We start from the raw sequence: 17,369 nt of genomic DNA on the forward strand, positions 1-17,369 counted from the left end.
TGGTTTTTGAAAACTGCAGGTATAGGGGAAAGGACTGGTCTAGAATCTAGAGACGTAGACTCTGATCTTAACTGCTCTCAATATTAGCTTAATGACACTGGACAAATAATCGCCTCTTTGGCATTAGTTGCCTTAAGTCTAAAAGAAGGGGTTTAACTCAATCTTGAGATTCTTACATGAATGAGCTGCTTTATGATTAGTCCTTCACTGAGTTTCAAGAGATGGCAAGTTACAATAAATTAAATATTCTTTTCTTTGTCACAAATGTCTTGTAGCCATAAATGGATACATGTACGGAAATCTGCCTGGACTGGATATGTGCTTAGGAGACAACATTTCATGGCATGTTCTTAGTGTGGGATCAGAAAAAGACTTACATGGAATATATTTTTCAGGAAATACCTTCACTTCCTTAGGATCAAGGGATGACACCATCCCTCTGTTTCCCCACATTTCCCAGACACTTTCTATGACACCAGATTCCTTAGGTAAGTAGTGGATATTCTCTTTCAGACAGAAACATGTCCAAATTTTGAAAAACAGTGTCTTTACATGAAGTGAATATTGTTTGTACAGAAAAAAATGAACGTATACAAAATGCTTAAAAAACCTTTCCCCTGCTCCATTTAATTTATAGGAGCAGTAGTATATCATTTTCCAGGACATAAAAATAGCCTTCACCCCTCTCAGTTTTCTCTTCTTGGGCGCCAGACTCCTCACTCCTCAAAATCAACCCACACTCCTCAAAAGCAATGAAGATGCCTTGAAGAATTTGAACTTGTTTTCATTCTATTCTATTCTCCATTTCTTACTCTTCTGTGCATTTGTTTCCCAGCCCTCCCTTCTGTTCCTGTCTTCTCTCTGCCTTTGCTCTGTAGGGAAATGTTTTCACTTCAGTGAGGTTGATTGTTGATGGCAAAAAAAAATTTTTTTTTAATAATATTTTTTTTCGTTTATTTTTGAGACAGAGAGAGACAGAGCATGAATGGGGGAGGGTCAGAGAGAGGGAGACACAGAATCTGAAGCAGGCTCCAGGCTCTGAGCTGTCAGCACAGAGCCCAACGCGGGGCTCGAACTCACGGACCGCGAGATCATGACCTGAGCCGAAGTCGGACGCTCAACCGACTGAGCCACCCAGGCGCCCCCCAAAATTTTTTAAAAGTCACCCCATATCAGAAAGTTGTTAGGGGTGTCAGGGCCGACCCTTGATCATCCTATAGAATAATGCTCATTTCACTCTTGAGCTGCCCCCTGCCCCTCTCTGCCTCACCCAGGATTCTCATTCCTCTTTACACTGTTCTGCCTTCTTCTTTAATCCATAGCTCTTATCAGCTTCCAACTCCATCAAAGTTACCTGCTGTGTTTATTGCTTACCACCCTCCCAGCAAAATAAACCCTAAGGACAAGGATTTTTAACTGTTTTGTTCATTGATGTTTAGAACTATGCCTGGCATCAAGATAAATAAGTATCTGTGAAATTAATGGAAAACAAATAAGTGGACTGTTTTACTGTATTACGTTTGGGGGTCTATATCCTATAGATGACTTCACAGAGAAATCTGAACCCAGAGCTTTACCCACTCATTTCTTACTTGCCTCTAGGAACTTTTAATGTGGTTTGCATGACAACAGAGCACTATCTAGGAGGCATGAAACATAAATACCACGTGAGGCAGTGTTCGGAGGCAAACCCTGATCAAACACAGTATGAGGAAGAGAAAACCATTTATATCGCAGCTGAGGAAACCGAGTGGGATTATTCTCCCAGCAGGAAGTGGGAGAAACAACTGCAGCATTTACAAGGAGAGAAGTATGGCCCTAACCCGGAAGGGTTCATTCTGGAGTCCCCCAGTCTTACTTTTTCTGTCTCACACATGTGCGTGTGTGTGCATGCATTGTGTTTATCTGGTGTGCCTTGTGCGTATGGCGTGCATGTGTGTGACAGGCGTGTGTGCGTGGTATGTGTGAGGCATGCATGTGCTTAGGATGTGTTCCACTGCAAATAACTTCACAGACTATCCGTGTGTCATTCCTTCAATTATAAGTGGCTTCAAGTCCTCCTAAATATCTGCATCACTTACTTCTTTCTATGCTCTGTTTCTTCCTGTCTTTCTTTTCACTTCTTGCTTCCAATCTTCCTCAGGCGTGTTACCATCCAATCTCACCACATTGAGGTGTCATAAACGTACCTTCAACTACATTTAACCTTTGGCAGATTTTCTTTTTGTCTTCATTTGTTTCTGTCAATCTCTCTTCTTTTGGGAACCTCAAACTGAAGACTCTCATTTTGTGTGTGTGTGTGTGTGTATGTGTGTGTGTGTGTGTGTGTGTGTGTGTGTAAAATTTGATTTCTTTCTCTGACTTTCACTTACACTATTTATTCATTTATCAAAACTAAAATTTCATCCTGAAAATATGTTTTGAAGTACAGAGTGAATAACCAACAGCCTTACCAGAGGTAATTTTTTTTTTTAAGGAGAATTACTTTCCATGATAAAGTAACCTCTAGACTTTAATCAGTTGTGCTATTTCAATAAGGAGTCCTTCCACATGAGAATTTGTCTACTTTAATGGTTAAATTAACTAGCTTTGTGTGTTTTTTGTTTTTGTTTCTATTTCCATAAAGCAAAACAAACATATATTTGGATAAAATATATCTTGGGTCCAAATACAAGAAAGTCATATACCGTCAGTATGATGATATCACATTTACGAATCAAACAAAAAGAAGTGAAGATGAAAAACATCTGGATATACTAGGTATTGACACATAAGATTGGTCTTCAGGTTTTTCTTCTTGTCTTCAGCCACTAGAGACTGTTGCAAATGTGAGGATATTGTCAACCTCCACCTTTACAGAGGAAAGTGCCTATAATTCAAACTTTAATTTGTTGATAGGCAGTTTTTTAATCAAGCAAATTGATTCAAGTGCTGTTTCACAGAAAATGAAGAGACCCATAGAAAATTAATGTGGTCAGTTTCAGATTACCTGACTTCTTACCCTGAGAACCCAAGAATTCTAGAGAGACCTTATAAGTAGCATTAGGGATCACTTCACTGATACTAAACTGAAGCCCAGAAGCCCTACAATAGTGAAGAAGGGACCTCTTTGTTTAAGTGTTTAACTTAAACACTTGAAGTGTTAATATTTAGTTTCATCTTCTGTCCAAGAGTGAGGAAAATTACAGCCCTTTCTTCTACCCTTGACAGGTAAGCTAAGGAAATTATAAGTCATCCCAATGCATGTACATGTAATATCTCCCAAAGTCACACAGCATTTCCAGAGGTCACATGATGTTTTCATATGTCCAAAGACATTTCCATATGTTGCACAGTATTTCCAAAAGTCACATGGCATTTCCATATGCCCAAATTTTATTTGGGTCTTGATATCTGTGTGACTGTCTATTGGAGGCTATTTTCTGGTGTGGGACCCTGAGAAGATGGATTTACATGCAGTTATAGAAACTATTACTGTTCTTGGCTCCTCATTGGCCTCATGGACTTCCCTCTTTGTGACCCCAAGAAAGAGGTCTATGCTATCCAGTTCCTACTGCTATTGGGTGGGCTCCTATCTTTAGTAATAGCAGGTCGTTAGTTTTCACTAGGATTCTGGCTGAGTGCATCAAGATAAATAACATAATGTGACCCTCTAGATTCCATTATTATTTATACAAAAAAGGAAAAAACTTTATGGAAAAGAGAAAACAAGCATAGTGTTTGAGAAAGTGGGATGGCCATGGGGACAAAGAAAGGATGTCTCTAGGTACCATCTAGTGTCCACCAGGTATCTTCAGGGCTCTGATTCAGTAATTATAGCACAAGTTTGAAGAGAATTCTTACTGCTTAGTTCATCTCAAAACCAGAATTTTTAGTCACTGATATAATCTGCTCTAAATAGAAAGAAGATTTAAAAGAAATTTTTTACCTCCAGTTCTTGACCTGGATGGAAGGGAGAGAGAGTACAATGAAGGGATCTTCAGTCTGTGAGAAAAAAAATCACCCTTGGTCAATAAAAAGGCCTTCCAGCTCCTCCTAATTCTCCACTAAAGGGGGAAAGAATAAAAGGTTTCAATGATAAGGTTGGTCAAGAAAGAATATAAAAGATTTCACTTCTAAATTGTGTGTTTTTGTAGGCATTAACTGATGCTCACCAAAATAAGTTTTCTAGAGACTTAAATTTTCCAGGCAAAAACATGTTTCATAAATCAGCAATGATCCGTTTGTTGAAAGTGTGTTTTATTTGGCTGCGTGTTAAGGAAAAAGGATAAAAATAAGTCACTGTATAAATACTTAAGGGGACAGATGACTCATAATTTAAAATAAATAACAATTTATTGTAACATTATAACATTTTCCTTTTTATATTCCCTAGGTCCTATAATATTTCTCACTCCTGGTCAAAAACTCCGAATTATCTTTAAAAATGAAGCCTCAAGACCATATTCAATTCATGCTCATGGAGTGAAAACAAACTATTCCACTGTTGTTCCAACACAGCCAGGTAACTGCTTTGGGAGAAAGAACAGTTTCAAAGCTTTTATGCAGGACTATATGCTAATGTTCTTTCTTAAATACTGGTGTAGTTCTAGATGAGAGAGACCAGTGAACTAGTAACAAGATTCTAAAAGAGTTTAGGAGCAAGTTCCTTTCACAAGTCTTGAGTTGGCTTCCAGGATGGGTGCCATGGGCAAAACTCCCCAGTTTACACAATTCTGTCCTAGAACCACCTTCCTTCCCAGCTCTCCACCAGTCTAGCTACCAGGTATTCTCTTTCTATGCTCCACCTCTCCAATTCAAGTGCTAAAGTAGGAGTTGAATATAAGATGTAGTGTGTGAAGGAGGGGGCAGGGGAGAGAATTGAACCACTAAGAGGAAGTAATGAACCTCATGTGCTAACGTTTCTATGGCATCATCACTATACAGCATGCCATTCCACATGCCTCATACAAAAACAAATGCTTTTTAATATAAATGCCCAAGGGGCAGACTCTGAAATGAAAATTTGTGTTCAGATAGTGCTCTTGGGATCAAAGGCAATGGAGAGAAAGAGAAGGAAACAGAATTGGGTAGGGGGAGAGGTTAGGCAGAGATGCAGCTTCAAAAGAAATCACAGCCAACCCAGAAGTTCTGAAGATAGGGTGGCATTCAGCTGTCCTGAGGTAGGGTGAGAAAACTGGGCCTTTCTGTCCCTGCATCTGTCATTGCATGCAAGGTTGGGTGAGGTGGCTCTCTTCCCCCAAGGCTATCCTGAAGGGGGTAGACAGCCTATGGAGCAAACGTTCCTTCATTCTTAAAGGGGATCTGAGTGGGGCATCTGGAGCGTCTACCATATTTGCCCACCAGAACAAGTAATTCTGGGAATTGAAGGTATCACCTAAAGAGCCAAATTCAGAAAGGGAAGACATGTGGGACAGAGGGATGAAAGACAGATTTTGATGGGAGGTGGAATATTCCCTTTTGATTTTAAAAAAGAGATGATCCCATAGTGGTGTCAACATGAATCTCCTATTAAGGGAGTTCGCAAGTCAGCACTCTTCTCATTAGTCAGAGAAGGATCACATTACCTACTTTCCACAAACACTTATGAGTACCTGCTGTGCCCAGGCACTGTGTGGTGCTTTGGAAGGGGAGGGTTGGTACTAAGTAGATTGATTGTTAACAATTTGGAAGCAGGGAGGCTAGGGATAGGAGTGGATGTGCTTGGGAAAATTAATTTAAGCCTCTGGAAGTGGCAGATGCAAGATCATTCAACAAGGGGCAGGGGTGGGAAGAGAGGTCCAAAAGAACTTTGCTGAAATAGGCAAGAATATAGGATTCAGAGTCAGTAGGTCTAATGCAAATGCTTTGGGAGCAGGGAAGAGCCACATTTGATCTATAAATTGGAAGGATCAGAGCTGGAATTCAAAACAAGTTCGTCACATTTCAAACCCCGAGTTATCTTCACTGTAGTAAATATTTGCAGAATGAATGAGTTAGATATTTAATGACTGCCGTTTTTCAATGACAAAATCACTATAAGGTTTTGCTTCAGTAACCCTGAGAACGTAATGGCTAGCAGTGATGGTTACATCAACTTCACCCTGTGGCCCAAGTAATGCAACACCAGTGGCTTCATTTTGCACCATCTTGTCTAATCCCTAAATTCCCATTTTATGTGCATGAGAAAACAGAAGCTCAGAAAGTGTAAACACATTGGCTAAGACCAAAAAAAACAGTAAATCCAGGAGTAGAAAACTAGGACTACACTGCCTAATATTTGTATGGCTTTAGGGTTTGCTCATTTTCTGGGTTCCCATAAAAACATATGCTTTAAAAGATTCTGTTTATATACACCGTATTTGTCTGTTTTAGGAGAGATCCAAACATACATTTGGCAGATTCCTGAAAGAGCTGGTCCTGCCTCAGAAGACTTTGAGTGCATACCTTGGTTTTACTATTCAACTGTGGATGTGGTTAAGGTAAACTTTAAATCAGGTCGTGCTTTTCCTCCTATCTCCTCTTAGAAATTATAATGGAAGAAAGAAGGAATTTAATTGTGTTAAAAAAATATATTAGTTCTTTGTAATCTTTCTTTTTAAGTAACCTAAATGCTGCTCAGCTTTTATTCTACATAGGTTTGCATTTTTCACGAGCAAAATCATTGCATTATGATTACTTAGATTCGTGATACTTTCCGAAATGCCACTGTGAGCTGAAAATATAATAATATCCTCCTCTTTGTTTCATTGGCTAGGATTTGGATTACAGAAGACAAAGTATGGAATTTAAAATTCTCTGATTTAATGAGAAATAGACACATACACATATATATATTTTTAAAACCATCAACTCTGGAGTTCAGTTTATTTGCATTTAACAACAACAACAAAAGTTTCCTCTCCAAACTTTTAGTTATTTTGGCCCTCTCTCTGCCTTGCACAAGAATCTATGCAGACATTCAACCCAAAACCAAAATGAGTATAAACAAACCAAGGCTCCCAGCTGAAAGCAGCTGTGGGGGCAGAGGCATCACAGGAGAAAGGATCTAAGACCTTTATACTGCCAACCAACTCCAATGCCAAGAAATTCTAATTAAAATCAAAGCTCTGGGTTTTGTTTTTTTTTTTAATTAAAATTTCAAAAATAGAGCTAAATCCACTGAGGAATGTGTCTGAAATCCCTTTTAGGAGTTAGCTATTCTCTTTAGACTTCAACTCGAATGAGTGGGATGATAATTTTTCCTTAATCAAGGATTTAACATGTCAAACATTTTACTCTTTACTCTCAGGCTTAGAATCCTAATAACTAAAAACTCAGCATCTGACCTCACTAGAACTAACCTTTGATTCTACTTGTTTCACTGGTTGGGGGAAATTTTTAGTTCTGGGCACAGTTAATAATCTTGCTTTCCCTCTTCAGGATCTTAACAGTGGACTGGTAGGTCCTTTGATAGTATGTCGCAAAAACGCCAATGCCACCTTAGTTCACCGTGTTCTCCACTTCATGATTTTTGACGAGAACAGATCCTGGTACTTTGAAGAAAACATCAATACCTATTCTTCAGAACCAAACAAAGTAGACAGGAATGATGAAACTTTTTACCTCAGCAACCAAATGCACGGTAATGTCCACTCACTGACTCATCATCTGTGGTCCATAGGTTGTTTTCCACAAAGGAACAAATGAAGGTTCACATTTGTCAAACTCAGCACCTCAGAGAAGATAGTCACGTAGAGCTGTTGTGCAGATCATGTGGACCAGGGGTTGGCAAACTATTTTTCAGAAACGGCCAGATAGTAAAGAATTTAAGCTTGGAAACTGTACAGTCTCTACCATAAGCTATTTTCTACTCTGCCATGGAGCACAGAGTTACCCGTAGACAGGATGTCAATAAATGGATGTGGCTATGAGCCAACAAAACTTCATTTAAGGACACTGAAATTTGTATTTCATATAATTTTCCCATGTCAGGAAATACTCTTTTTTGTTTTTGTTTTCAACCATTTAGAACTTTAAACCTATTACTCATGGGCCATAGAAAAACAGTCAGTGAGTGGGCTGGATCTGGCCTAAGGGCTGTAGACTTAACAGTGTGGTAAATTCCAGTGCCTCTGGAACCATGTGGGTGGGTGATGTAAAACCAAGAATACCAGTTATAATTTCTGAAGGGCTTTACTACCCACATTTCTAAGTATTTTACTGGGATGAACACAGGTAGAGGTGGGGCTTGAGGCACACTGGAGAGCACATGGCCCCACCTGATTTTCCCACCAGGGAGAACTTTCAAACACCCCACGCTCATCAACCAAAATTCTTCTATAGTTTGGTTATGATTAGGCATGTCCAGTTTATGTCTTCCCTCCCATCTAGAATCATAGTAATGAGACAATTATTCAAATAAAAAGCACATACACATCTCAATCACAGTCATACTCAGACTTCTGGTCCCAGTCCTTCCACCTGAGGAAACTAGGGGGTACGACTAGATAAGGGATCTTTAAGTAAGGCAAACCCAAATGTGATCTTTTTCAATTTCTTCATCCCCCCGACCCCAAACATATATAGAAAATTTAAAATTAACCCAAGGACTGCATCCTTGCTACCCATAATCATTTAATAAGCCTCATAGAGGGCTTGGAGTTCCCTACTGAGTGCTAAGGAGATACAAAGGCCCATAAGATGAGGCATCTTCTCTCAAGTTGTTCACAGCACAGGGGCAGCAGACTTGTGCATTGTTACAACGCAAGGCTGACCTTGGGGGGATGCTGAAACAGAAATATAAACACAGTGCTGTGTTTTAAATTCCAATTTGGAAGAAAGGCTTCATGAAAGGGAGGGGACTTTCTAGTTGAGTATTTAAAGATGCACGGGAGTCTGTTGAGTAGAAAGGCAGGGGAATGACATTCCATGTAGATGGAAGAATAGGAACTAAGAAAGAAAGAAAAGAGAAAGCCAACAGGATTGTGCAAGACCTTGAATAGCCTGTTAAGAATTTAGACTCCATCTAAACTGGGGTTTCTCAAGCTTGCCACTATTCATATTTTCGGTCTGATAACTATTGGGGGTGCTCTCCTGTGTATCGTGAGATGTTTAGCAGCATCCATACCCTTTGCCCCTGGGAAGCCAGTAACACCTTCCTGCAAGTTGCGCAACACAAAATGTCCCCAGGCATTGCCAAATGTTCCCTGCAGGACAAAATCCTCTTAAGAACCACTGTGCTAAAGGCAGCAAGGGCACTGAGTGAGGGAACAACAGAAATAGTTGTGTACCACAGGGACAGCTCTGGCAGTCAGCTAGGAGTGTGTGTTCCAGGTATAGTCCATGGAATAGCAGCATCAGCATCACTTGGGAGCTTGTTAGAAATGCAGAATTTCAAGCTAAACAGACCTAGTAAATCATAATCTGAATTTCAACAAGATAGGCCAGGCCACATACACATTAAAGTCTGAGAAGCACTGTCTAAAGCAGAGTCTCCTAGTTGTTTCTAGAATATCCCTCCATCAGCTAAAAGGATTAGAGCCCAACCTCCATAGATATATGGTTATAAATTATGTATTTGTACCTTTGTATTAATGCATTTTTGGCATTTCAAAAGATGAACACAAAATAGAAGGGTAAAAAAGGAGGATATATTTATAAAACACATATAACTAAATCAATATTTTCTTCCTATTACCCTTTGGAAACCACACCTATAGAGGATTAGACAGAGGGAAAGACGAAAGGCCTGGACCTCAGTCAATGGACATTCTAGTCATACCAGTGACAGATCACAAAAGTCTGACTTGGAGCAGTTAAAGAGGAACACACTCAACTTCAAAGCATCTTGTGATCATCTTAAATATACTTTAAATATGTAGACATCTTTAAGTATCCATCAATTCAAGTATTCTTAGTTGTGAAATATTCTAGTTCAACCTAATTATGTTAAAGCAAAGTCAATGCCTCATTTCTTCAGGCAAGGAAAACTCTAGAGTTAGACTTATCCATGAATGGATGGCTTGGTCACATTTAACAGCTTCCTTAGGCTGACTTTAAAATCCTCATGGCCTCTGAAAACATCCGTGATACTTCTATGAGGTGTTTTTAAAAGAAGCCTACATTATTTAAAACCTTTGTTGAATACAATAAATTGTGTCCCTCCACAGCAATTAATGGAAGAATGTATGGAAACAACCAAGGTCTGACGTTCCATGTTGGGGATGAAGTGAACTGGTATCTGATTGGCATGGGGAGTGAATTTGACCTGCACACGGTTCACTTTCATGGCCACAGCTTTGAATACACGGTAAGAATCCTGGACAGCTTCGTTTAATTATTGTGGTGTCTGGTAAAGTAGTCATTGGGGCAGCATGGCAGGATAACAGGACTAGAAAGGAAATGACTAAGCCAGAACTGAAATTCAATATCTACAATCTATACTATATCAGGTGCATGTAAATAATTATACATTCAGCTCTTTGTGCCCTACGAACACTCAATAAATGCTTGTGAATGCATGACGTGCCTTTATTACTCTAATCTGGTGTCACTTGTTAGATAAATAAGACTTCTATAATCACCTTTAGTTTCACCCTTTATATCCCAACTTTTTTTTCAAACCCTCAGTAACATAAAAGAAAAACACTTTGAACACTCATACACATCTTATCACATTTTCTCTCTCTCTCTTAGTTTTCTGAACCAAACTTCAGAGCTTGCTTCAGATTCTGTTTCCCTCTCTCTCTTCCCCTCCCCCACTCACTCTGTCTTTCTCTCTTTCTCTCTCAAAAATAAACATTAAAAAATAAAAGTATCACTTTCCTCTTGTAATTAATAAGTAATGTGTGAAGTGACTTTTTTTTTTTTTTACGTATTTTATTCTCCAACCATATTTCACCTTGTAGCTTTAAGAAGGATTCATCGATGATTCTTGCTGGAATCAAATTTTACAGTGGGAGTTACAAATGGTAACTTTCTACATCTATCATTCCTTCACTAAGGTAAATTGCAAACATCACGACTCTTCACCCCTAAATACTAAAGCCATATGCGTCCTAATACTAAGGAGAATCTCTGCCCCACCACAATAACACTATCACGCCTCCAATGTTAACATTAATTCAGTAATATAAGCTAACATATGGTCCATTCAAATATCCCCAATAGTCCCCAATATGGCCTTTATAACTTTTTTTTTTAAACCAGGATCTAATTATTTATACATAGCATTTGGTTGTCATTGTCTTATCTTTCCTAAAAGAAGAGACCTTTATTTTTTTTTCTCAATCCTTCATGCCATTTCATTTTTGGAGTGTCCAGGCCAGTTTTATAAAATGTCCCATATTCTACCTTGGTCTGAGGGTTTCCTCATAATTGGATCCATGTTAAACATTCTAGACATGGACACTGCGTATGTGATATTATGTGCTTCCCGGGCATCACATCAGGAGGTGCATGATGTCAATAGGTGCTGACACTGATGAGGCTTTTTTGATAACTTTATTATGGTGATGCCTACCCTTTCTCTCCATTTTAAAAGTATTATCTTGGGGCATGGGTATCTCCGTTGGTGAAGCATCTGAACTCAGCTCAGGTCATGATCTCACAGTTCATGGGTTTGAGCCCTGCGTCAGGCTCTGCGCTGACAGCTCAGAGCCTGGAGTCTGCTTCGGGTTCTCTGTCTCCCTCTCTCTCTTCCCCTCCCCCACTCACACTCTGTCTTTCTCTCTTTCTGTCTCAAAAATAAACATTAAAAAATAAGAGTATCACCTTCCTCTTGTAATTAATAAGTAATCTGTGAAGTGAATTTTTTTACATATTTTATTCTCCAACTGTATTTCACCTTGTACCTTTAAGAAGGATTCATTGATGATTCTTGCTGGAATCGAATTTTACAGTGGGAGTTACAAATGGTAACTACGTCTATCATTCCTTCGGCATTTGTTAAGAAAATAAAAATGTGGAATTAGGTGATAATTGACTTTATGGTACCTTGTTTTTTTATAATTATCTCCATCTTTTTCTACTTTGTGTAGTCTTAGTCTCTCTATATCTCTGTCAGAATTGCTTTCTCCCACCCCACAAGTCATCCTCTTTACAATTATTTCTTTACTGACCACTTTTGCCTGGCCATTTCTCTAATTTATTACATTTTGAGTTTTACCCTTCCCCTTTGCAGTGTCCAAGTCAGTGTCATGTATTTGCTTAGGGAGAATTTTCTTTAGCTCTTCATCCTTATCTCTTAGATAAATATTAATGCACAATTGAGGGCTAATTATGCATTTGACACCAGAAACATTTAGTCTAGCCACTTGGCATAACACAGTCCATTTTTTGGCATCGATAAAAGTTTCAGATAAAGCTTTTCTGGATTCCAGATGTGTATTATGTTTGTGGTTTCTTTATTGCTCAGGGCCTGTTAGACTAATTGAATGAATGCGCTTGACTTGATTTGCACAAAGCTTTATTGGTGTGCTGCTTTCTTTTCTGTCCTTTAATGAACAAATGTATTCCTCTCGAACCTATTTGTTTTGCTTTAAAGCTATTTTTTTTTTTTTTTATTCTGGGGGATTTTATATGACAAAGTAGACAGAATAATATAATGAATTCCTTTACCCACCACCCAGGCTCAACAATCATGACCTTCCTGTACTTCCATCTACATTCCCCATATTTTTGAAGGAAAAGCCTAGGTATTAGGGTTGTTATTCATAACTGTTTATGTTAGACACTTTAAAAATTAGAACAAAAGAGAGAGATTTAAGCTTTGGCTATAGTTTTTTTTTACAGTACATTTGATGTTCAGTTCAGATCAGTTCAGTTCAGCAAATGCCTCTGACATTTCTAGAACCATGCCGAGTGTTGTGTGGATAAGAGGAAATCAAAGAGTTAGCTTTCAGGGGCTAGCTCTACACAAATGATCGTACCATAAGGCATCAAATTAAGTGCAATTTATGGTAACATTCCTCTAATGATAATTAAAGCTAACCTTTATTAAGTGCTTCTTATGTGCCAAATACTATGCTTAGTTCTTTGCATGGATTGCTCATCCAACCTTCAGAGATAGGGACTATTTTGTCACCATTTTATAAGGGAATGAAATGGGGGCGCCTGGGTGGCGCAGTCGGTTAAGCGTCCGACTTCAGCCAGGTCACGATCTCGCGGTCCGTGAGTTCGAGCCCCGCGTCAGGCTCTGGGCTGATGGCTCGGAGCCTGGAGCCTGTTTCCGATTCTGTGTCTCCCTCTCTCTCTGCCCCTCCCCCATTCATGCTCTGTCTCTCTCTGTCCCAAAAATAAATAAAAAAAACAAAACAAAACAAAAAAAAACGTTGAAAAAAAAAAAATAAGGGAATGAAATGAAGGATTAGCAAGGTAAAGAACTTTCCTATAAACAATAAGTGGTAGAAGGGGGACTTGTGTTATGCCCAGAATTCGTGATCCCCAAAGACCACTAGGGAGCCGAGTCCGATGTAAAAGCAAAAGAGCCTTTATACGAGCTAGCTCGAGCTCAATCCCCTACCTGCACCGACGCAGGGGTGAGATACCAGGGAGAGAGCGAGTTTCAAAAGGACAAAGGTTTTATTGGGGCCTAGGGGCAGTTGGTGAGGTAATGGCTGTGGCCTCAGCCGATTGGCTGGGGAAGGGTCCGAGCCCTGTTAGGCAGGTGAGGGGGGGGTTACTCAAGGGGAGGAGGTGTGGTCAAGGTGAAGGACACAGAACAAGATGGAGTTGGCCGGCGTAGGCCCGCCCTTTCACTTGAATCCCCATCTCTCACTCCAGAGTCCCTCACTCTTTTAAGTTTATTTATTATTTATTTTGAGAAAGGGCATGTGCACAGGAGAGGAGCAAAGTAGGGGGGTGGGCGCGACAGAGAATCCCAAGCTGTGCTGTCAGCACAGAGCCCAGCCCCATGCTTGATCCAACAACTGTGAGCTCGTGACCTGAGCTTTGAAATCAAGAGCCGATGCTTAACGACTGAGCTACCCAGGTGCCCCTAGAGTCCCTTATCCATATGCTTCACAAAACTGCTCTTTTCAGAACAATTCTATTAAATTGAAGAAACAAAATGAACAAAGAAAAAAAAAGAAACGAACAAAAAATGAGACTCTTAAACACAGAGAACAACTGGTGTTTGCCAGAGGGGAAATAGTTGGGAGGATAAGCGAAATCAAGGAGATTGAGACTACATGATGAGCACTGAGAAATGTAGAGAATTGTTGAATCACTGTATTGTACACCTCAAACTAATATAACACCCTACGTTAATTATACTTGAGTTAAAAAAAAAGAGACTAATCCTATTACCTAATCCTATTAAAAGAGTAATAATATCACAAAGCTTAGTACCAGCTGCTGTCAGCTCTAGCCATTCACCCTAAACCTATCACAGATGATCACATGTAGCCTTCCCCTCCCTGGAGGTGGAATTTAGTTATTCCAGCCTTAATGCAGCCTCTGAGCTTTACTCCCTGGAACTCCTGGGTATACCAAAGCAGCCCTCTGGGGTTACTCACTTGGTCTTGGAACACCCAGTCAGTCACCTGTTTCCTAAGAATATGGTCTCCCTTGGTGCCAGGGCTCCAGGTACATAGTGCACACTTACTGGTGCCTAGGACATTGTCCATTCTTAGTTAAAATTGGTTCATATCGTTCTCTGCATTTTCTAACATCTTAGAAATGTATCCATGTGACCCATATTGTCACCATGCCAAATTAATCTTCTTAAATAACAGTGACTCAGGCCCCCACTTTGCAGCCAGGGGGAAACAGCTTTGCCTCCTTCCTCTCTATTCTCCAATATCTCCAGGGACTTTTGAGAGCCTAAGTTTCTAGTCACCTCCCACTCTCACTCCCTGCTTCCATTCATCTCCCTTGCCTCTCGCCTCCCTCCTGTGGCTGGTATTTTCTTATCTCTGTGCAGCTCCAGAGTGGGACACATCTCCATTTCCTCTGACTCCCCTTAACAACCACAAAAACTAGGCCATTATGGGTCATAGGCTCTTAGCAAAAGTTTAGAGGTAGATGAATTCTTTTTTTCCCCAATACTCCACAATAAAACATTTACCATGTGACATCAGACACCCCTGTCTTCGGTTATCCCTCTGCTATGCATCATCGAGAAATACTGGCCCTGCAGCTCTTTCTGTCACCCTCAGGACTTCTTTCCCCACACTCTTCCTCTCCAGACTTGCGTGACATCTGTTCTCTCCTCAAATTATTCCAGACTCCATCTTGAACTGCATTCTTCAACATGCCCCCATCCTTCAAATACCTCTCATTGCATTGTAGAGAGCACTTCATCTCCTTCCTAGGCTCTTCCAAATCCATCCTAATCCAGCCAGGCCAGGCCCCAGGGCTTTATCTTTCAAAATCAAAGTAGCTCACAGAGGAGGTGGTCTTCTAAACATCCGGTTCTCTGCTTAGGAGAAAAAAGAGCCACTAAGGCCCTTAGTCTTCAGCCCCTGGCCCCAGAAAGCAGATGAGCTTCTCTCCTTCCTGTAGCCCTGAGGTTTCCTGATTAGCTACACCTCAAGGAATGATCATCATGTCACTAATGTCCTTAGAAATATTTCTGTGAAAACTTTTGGTATTTGTAAGACCAGATGTTGTCTGAAATCTAAAGCATTCTTCTGCAGGAAATGCTGACAAGGTATCTGACACTGATAATGACACGAGGTCCCTTCAGACTGAGATATTTCTCTGTGGCCTGTCCCTGAAATGTTCTCAGACTTGCTTTTCCTCTAAACCCTCAATTGTACTCAGAGGAGACATGCAATGTCACCTAATGCTTTCCAATTGTCATCTAACAAAGTATATTAGAATTGATCAAATGTGTAAGTGACTAATCTCTTTTATAAGTTATTTAATGGTGTTTTGTCTCCTTATTGAGGATGCGGGACTGTATCGCTCTGATGTTTATGACCTTCCTCCTGGAGTATATCAGACTGTAAAAATGTATCCAAGAGATGTTGGCACCTGGTTATTTCATTGCCATGTTAGTGTTCACATTGAGGCTGGAATGGAAAGCACCTACACTGTAATCAGATGAAAAGGTAAGCCAACTTAATTTGAAGTGATCATATTTAAATAAATTCTATGTTTATATAAGGATATCTTATCCATTGAACATTTACATGATGTGAAATGCTACTCATTCATTCAAAGGTTACTGTTTTGAGATGACCAAGAAATTCTGGTTTTATCCTCTTCTCAAATTTAGATAACTGTTTCTGATCTGATTAAAGATACTCTGGAGTTAAATATACTATTTCCAGATTCATGTAATATACACATAAGGATTTGAACACACACAACGTATAGAAAATTAAACACAAGTGACTATTGAGCTTGTAAAGATATGTAACTTTGCTAATAATCAATATCACTTAAAATTGCATTTAACAACAGTAAGATACATTTTTCAAATAAGAAAGTTATTGATATTAGGCTATATATACATATATAGCCTATACTTTGGTGTAAGTGTGAAGGCTTTTGACAGCTCCTGAAAAATCTAAATAATGATTATGTATTATTTCATATTCCAATGATACTTTATTTCTTCTCATTCCCATCTTCCCCTTTCTCCAACACATTTTACTAGCAACTTAAGGATTAAAATATTATCTTTGTTTCTGATTTTTCATCAGCTCCTTGGTTACTTAGGCCATTACCCATTGGTCTCTTGATAGAATGATTGTAATATTTCAATGCAGTTACTTCTTAGAACATTATGAAACATTCTTTTCCACAGCATAAATATCCTTCTGATATGAAGATAAGTCCATGAGCAGACCTACAGTGGCTGAAGAAGAAACACCAGGGATGAAGGAATCTAGAAGGGCCTGATTGAAGACTTTCATGGCAATCTACTAGGGAAACTGCTGGAAATAAATTTTTTTGGCCAACTTTGTATGTGAGCTGCTTCCTCTTTCTTTCTTTTTTTTAAATTTGTATTTAATTTATTTGTTTTAATTTATATCTAAGTTAGTTAGCATATAGTGCAACAATGATTTCAGGAGTAGATTACTTAATGCCCCTTACCCATTTAGCCCATCCCCCCTCCCACAACCCCTCCAGTAACCCTCTGTTTGTTCTCCATATTTAAGAGTCTCTTCTGTTTTGTCCCCCTCCCTGTTTTTATATTATTTTTGCTTCCCTTCCCTTATGTTCATCTGTTTGTATCTTAAAGTCCTCATATGAGTGAAGTCATACGATAGTTGTCTTTCTTTGACTAATTTTGCTTAGCATAATGCCCTCTAGTTCCACCCACATAGTTGCAAATGGCAAGATTTCATTCTTTTTGATTGCTGAGTAATACTTCATTGTATATACATACCACATCTTCTTTATCCATTCATCCATTGATGGACATTTGGGCTCTTTCCATACTTTGGCTATTGTTG

The 17,369-nt window shown here is 39.4% G+C and overlaps 1 protein-coding gene across 1 annotated transcript in view; it reads left to right on the forward strand.

The window, feature by feature from the left end:
* The window catches only part of LOC132684241 (ceruloplasmin-like), a 30,052-nt gene extending 13,188 nt beyond the window's left edge, over positions 1 to 16,864 (forward strand). Inside the window, exons 11-19 of the mRNA XM_078452629.2 lie at positions 276 to 488; positions 1,603 to 1,810; positions 2,627 to 2,760; positions 4,376 to 4,504; positions 6,355 to 6,461; positions 7,402 to 7,603; positions 10,131 to 10,270; positions 15,854 to 16,016; positions 16,718 to 16,864. Of these exons, the coding sequence (XP_078308755.1) occupies positions 276 to 488; positions 1,603 to 1,810; positions 2,627 to 2,760; positions 4,376 to 4,504; positions 6,355 to 6,461; positions 7,402 to 7,603; positions 10,131 to 10,270; positions 15,854 to 16,012 (1,292 nt within the window). The 3' untranslated portion in view covers positions 16,013 to 16,016; positions 16,718 to 16,864. The remainder of the gene's footprint in view (positions 1 to 275; positions 489 to 1,602; positions 1,811 to 2,626; positions 2,761 to 4,375; positions 4,505 to 6,354; positions 6,462 to 7,401; positions 7,604 to 10,130; positions 10,271 to 15,853; positions 16,017 to 16,717) is intronic.
* The last annotated feature ends 505 nt before the right edge of the window (positions 16,865 to 17,369 follow it).

Source organism: Panthera onca, chromosome C2 (genome assembly GCF_046562875.1).
Source record: "Panthera onca isolate mPanOnc1 chromosome C2, mPanOnc1 haplotype 2, whole genome shotgun sequence".
NCBI lineage: Eukaryota > Metazoa > Chordata > Mammalia > Carnivora > Felidae > Panthera > Panthera onca.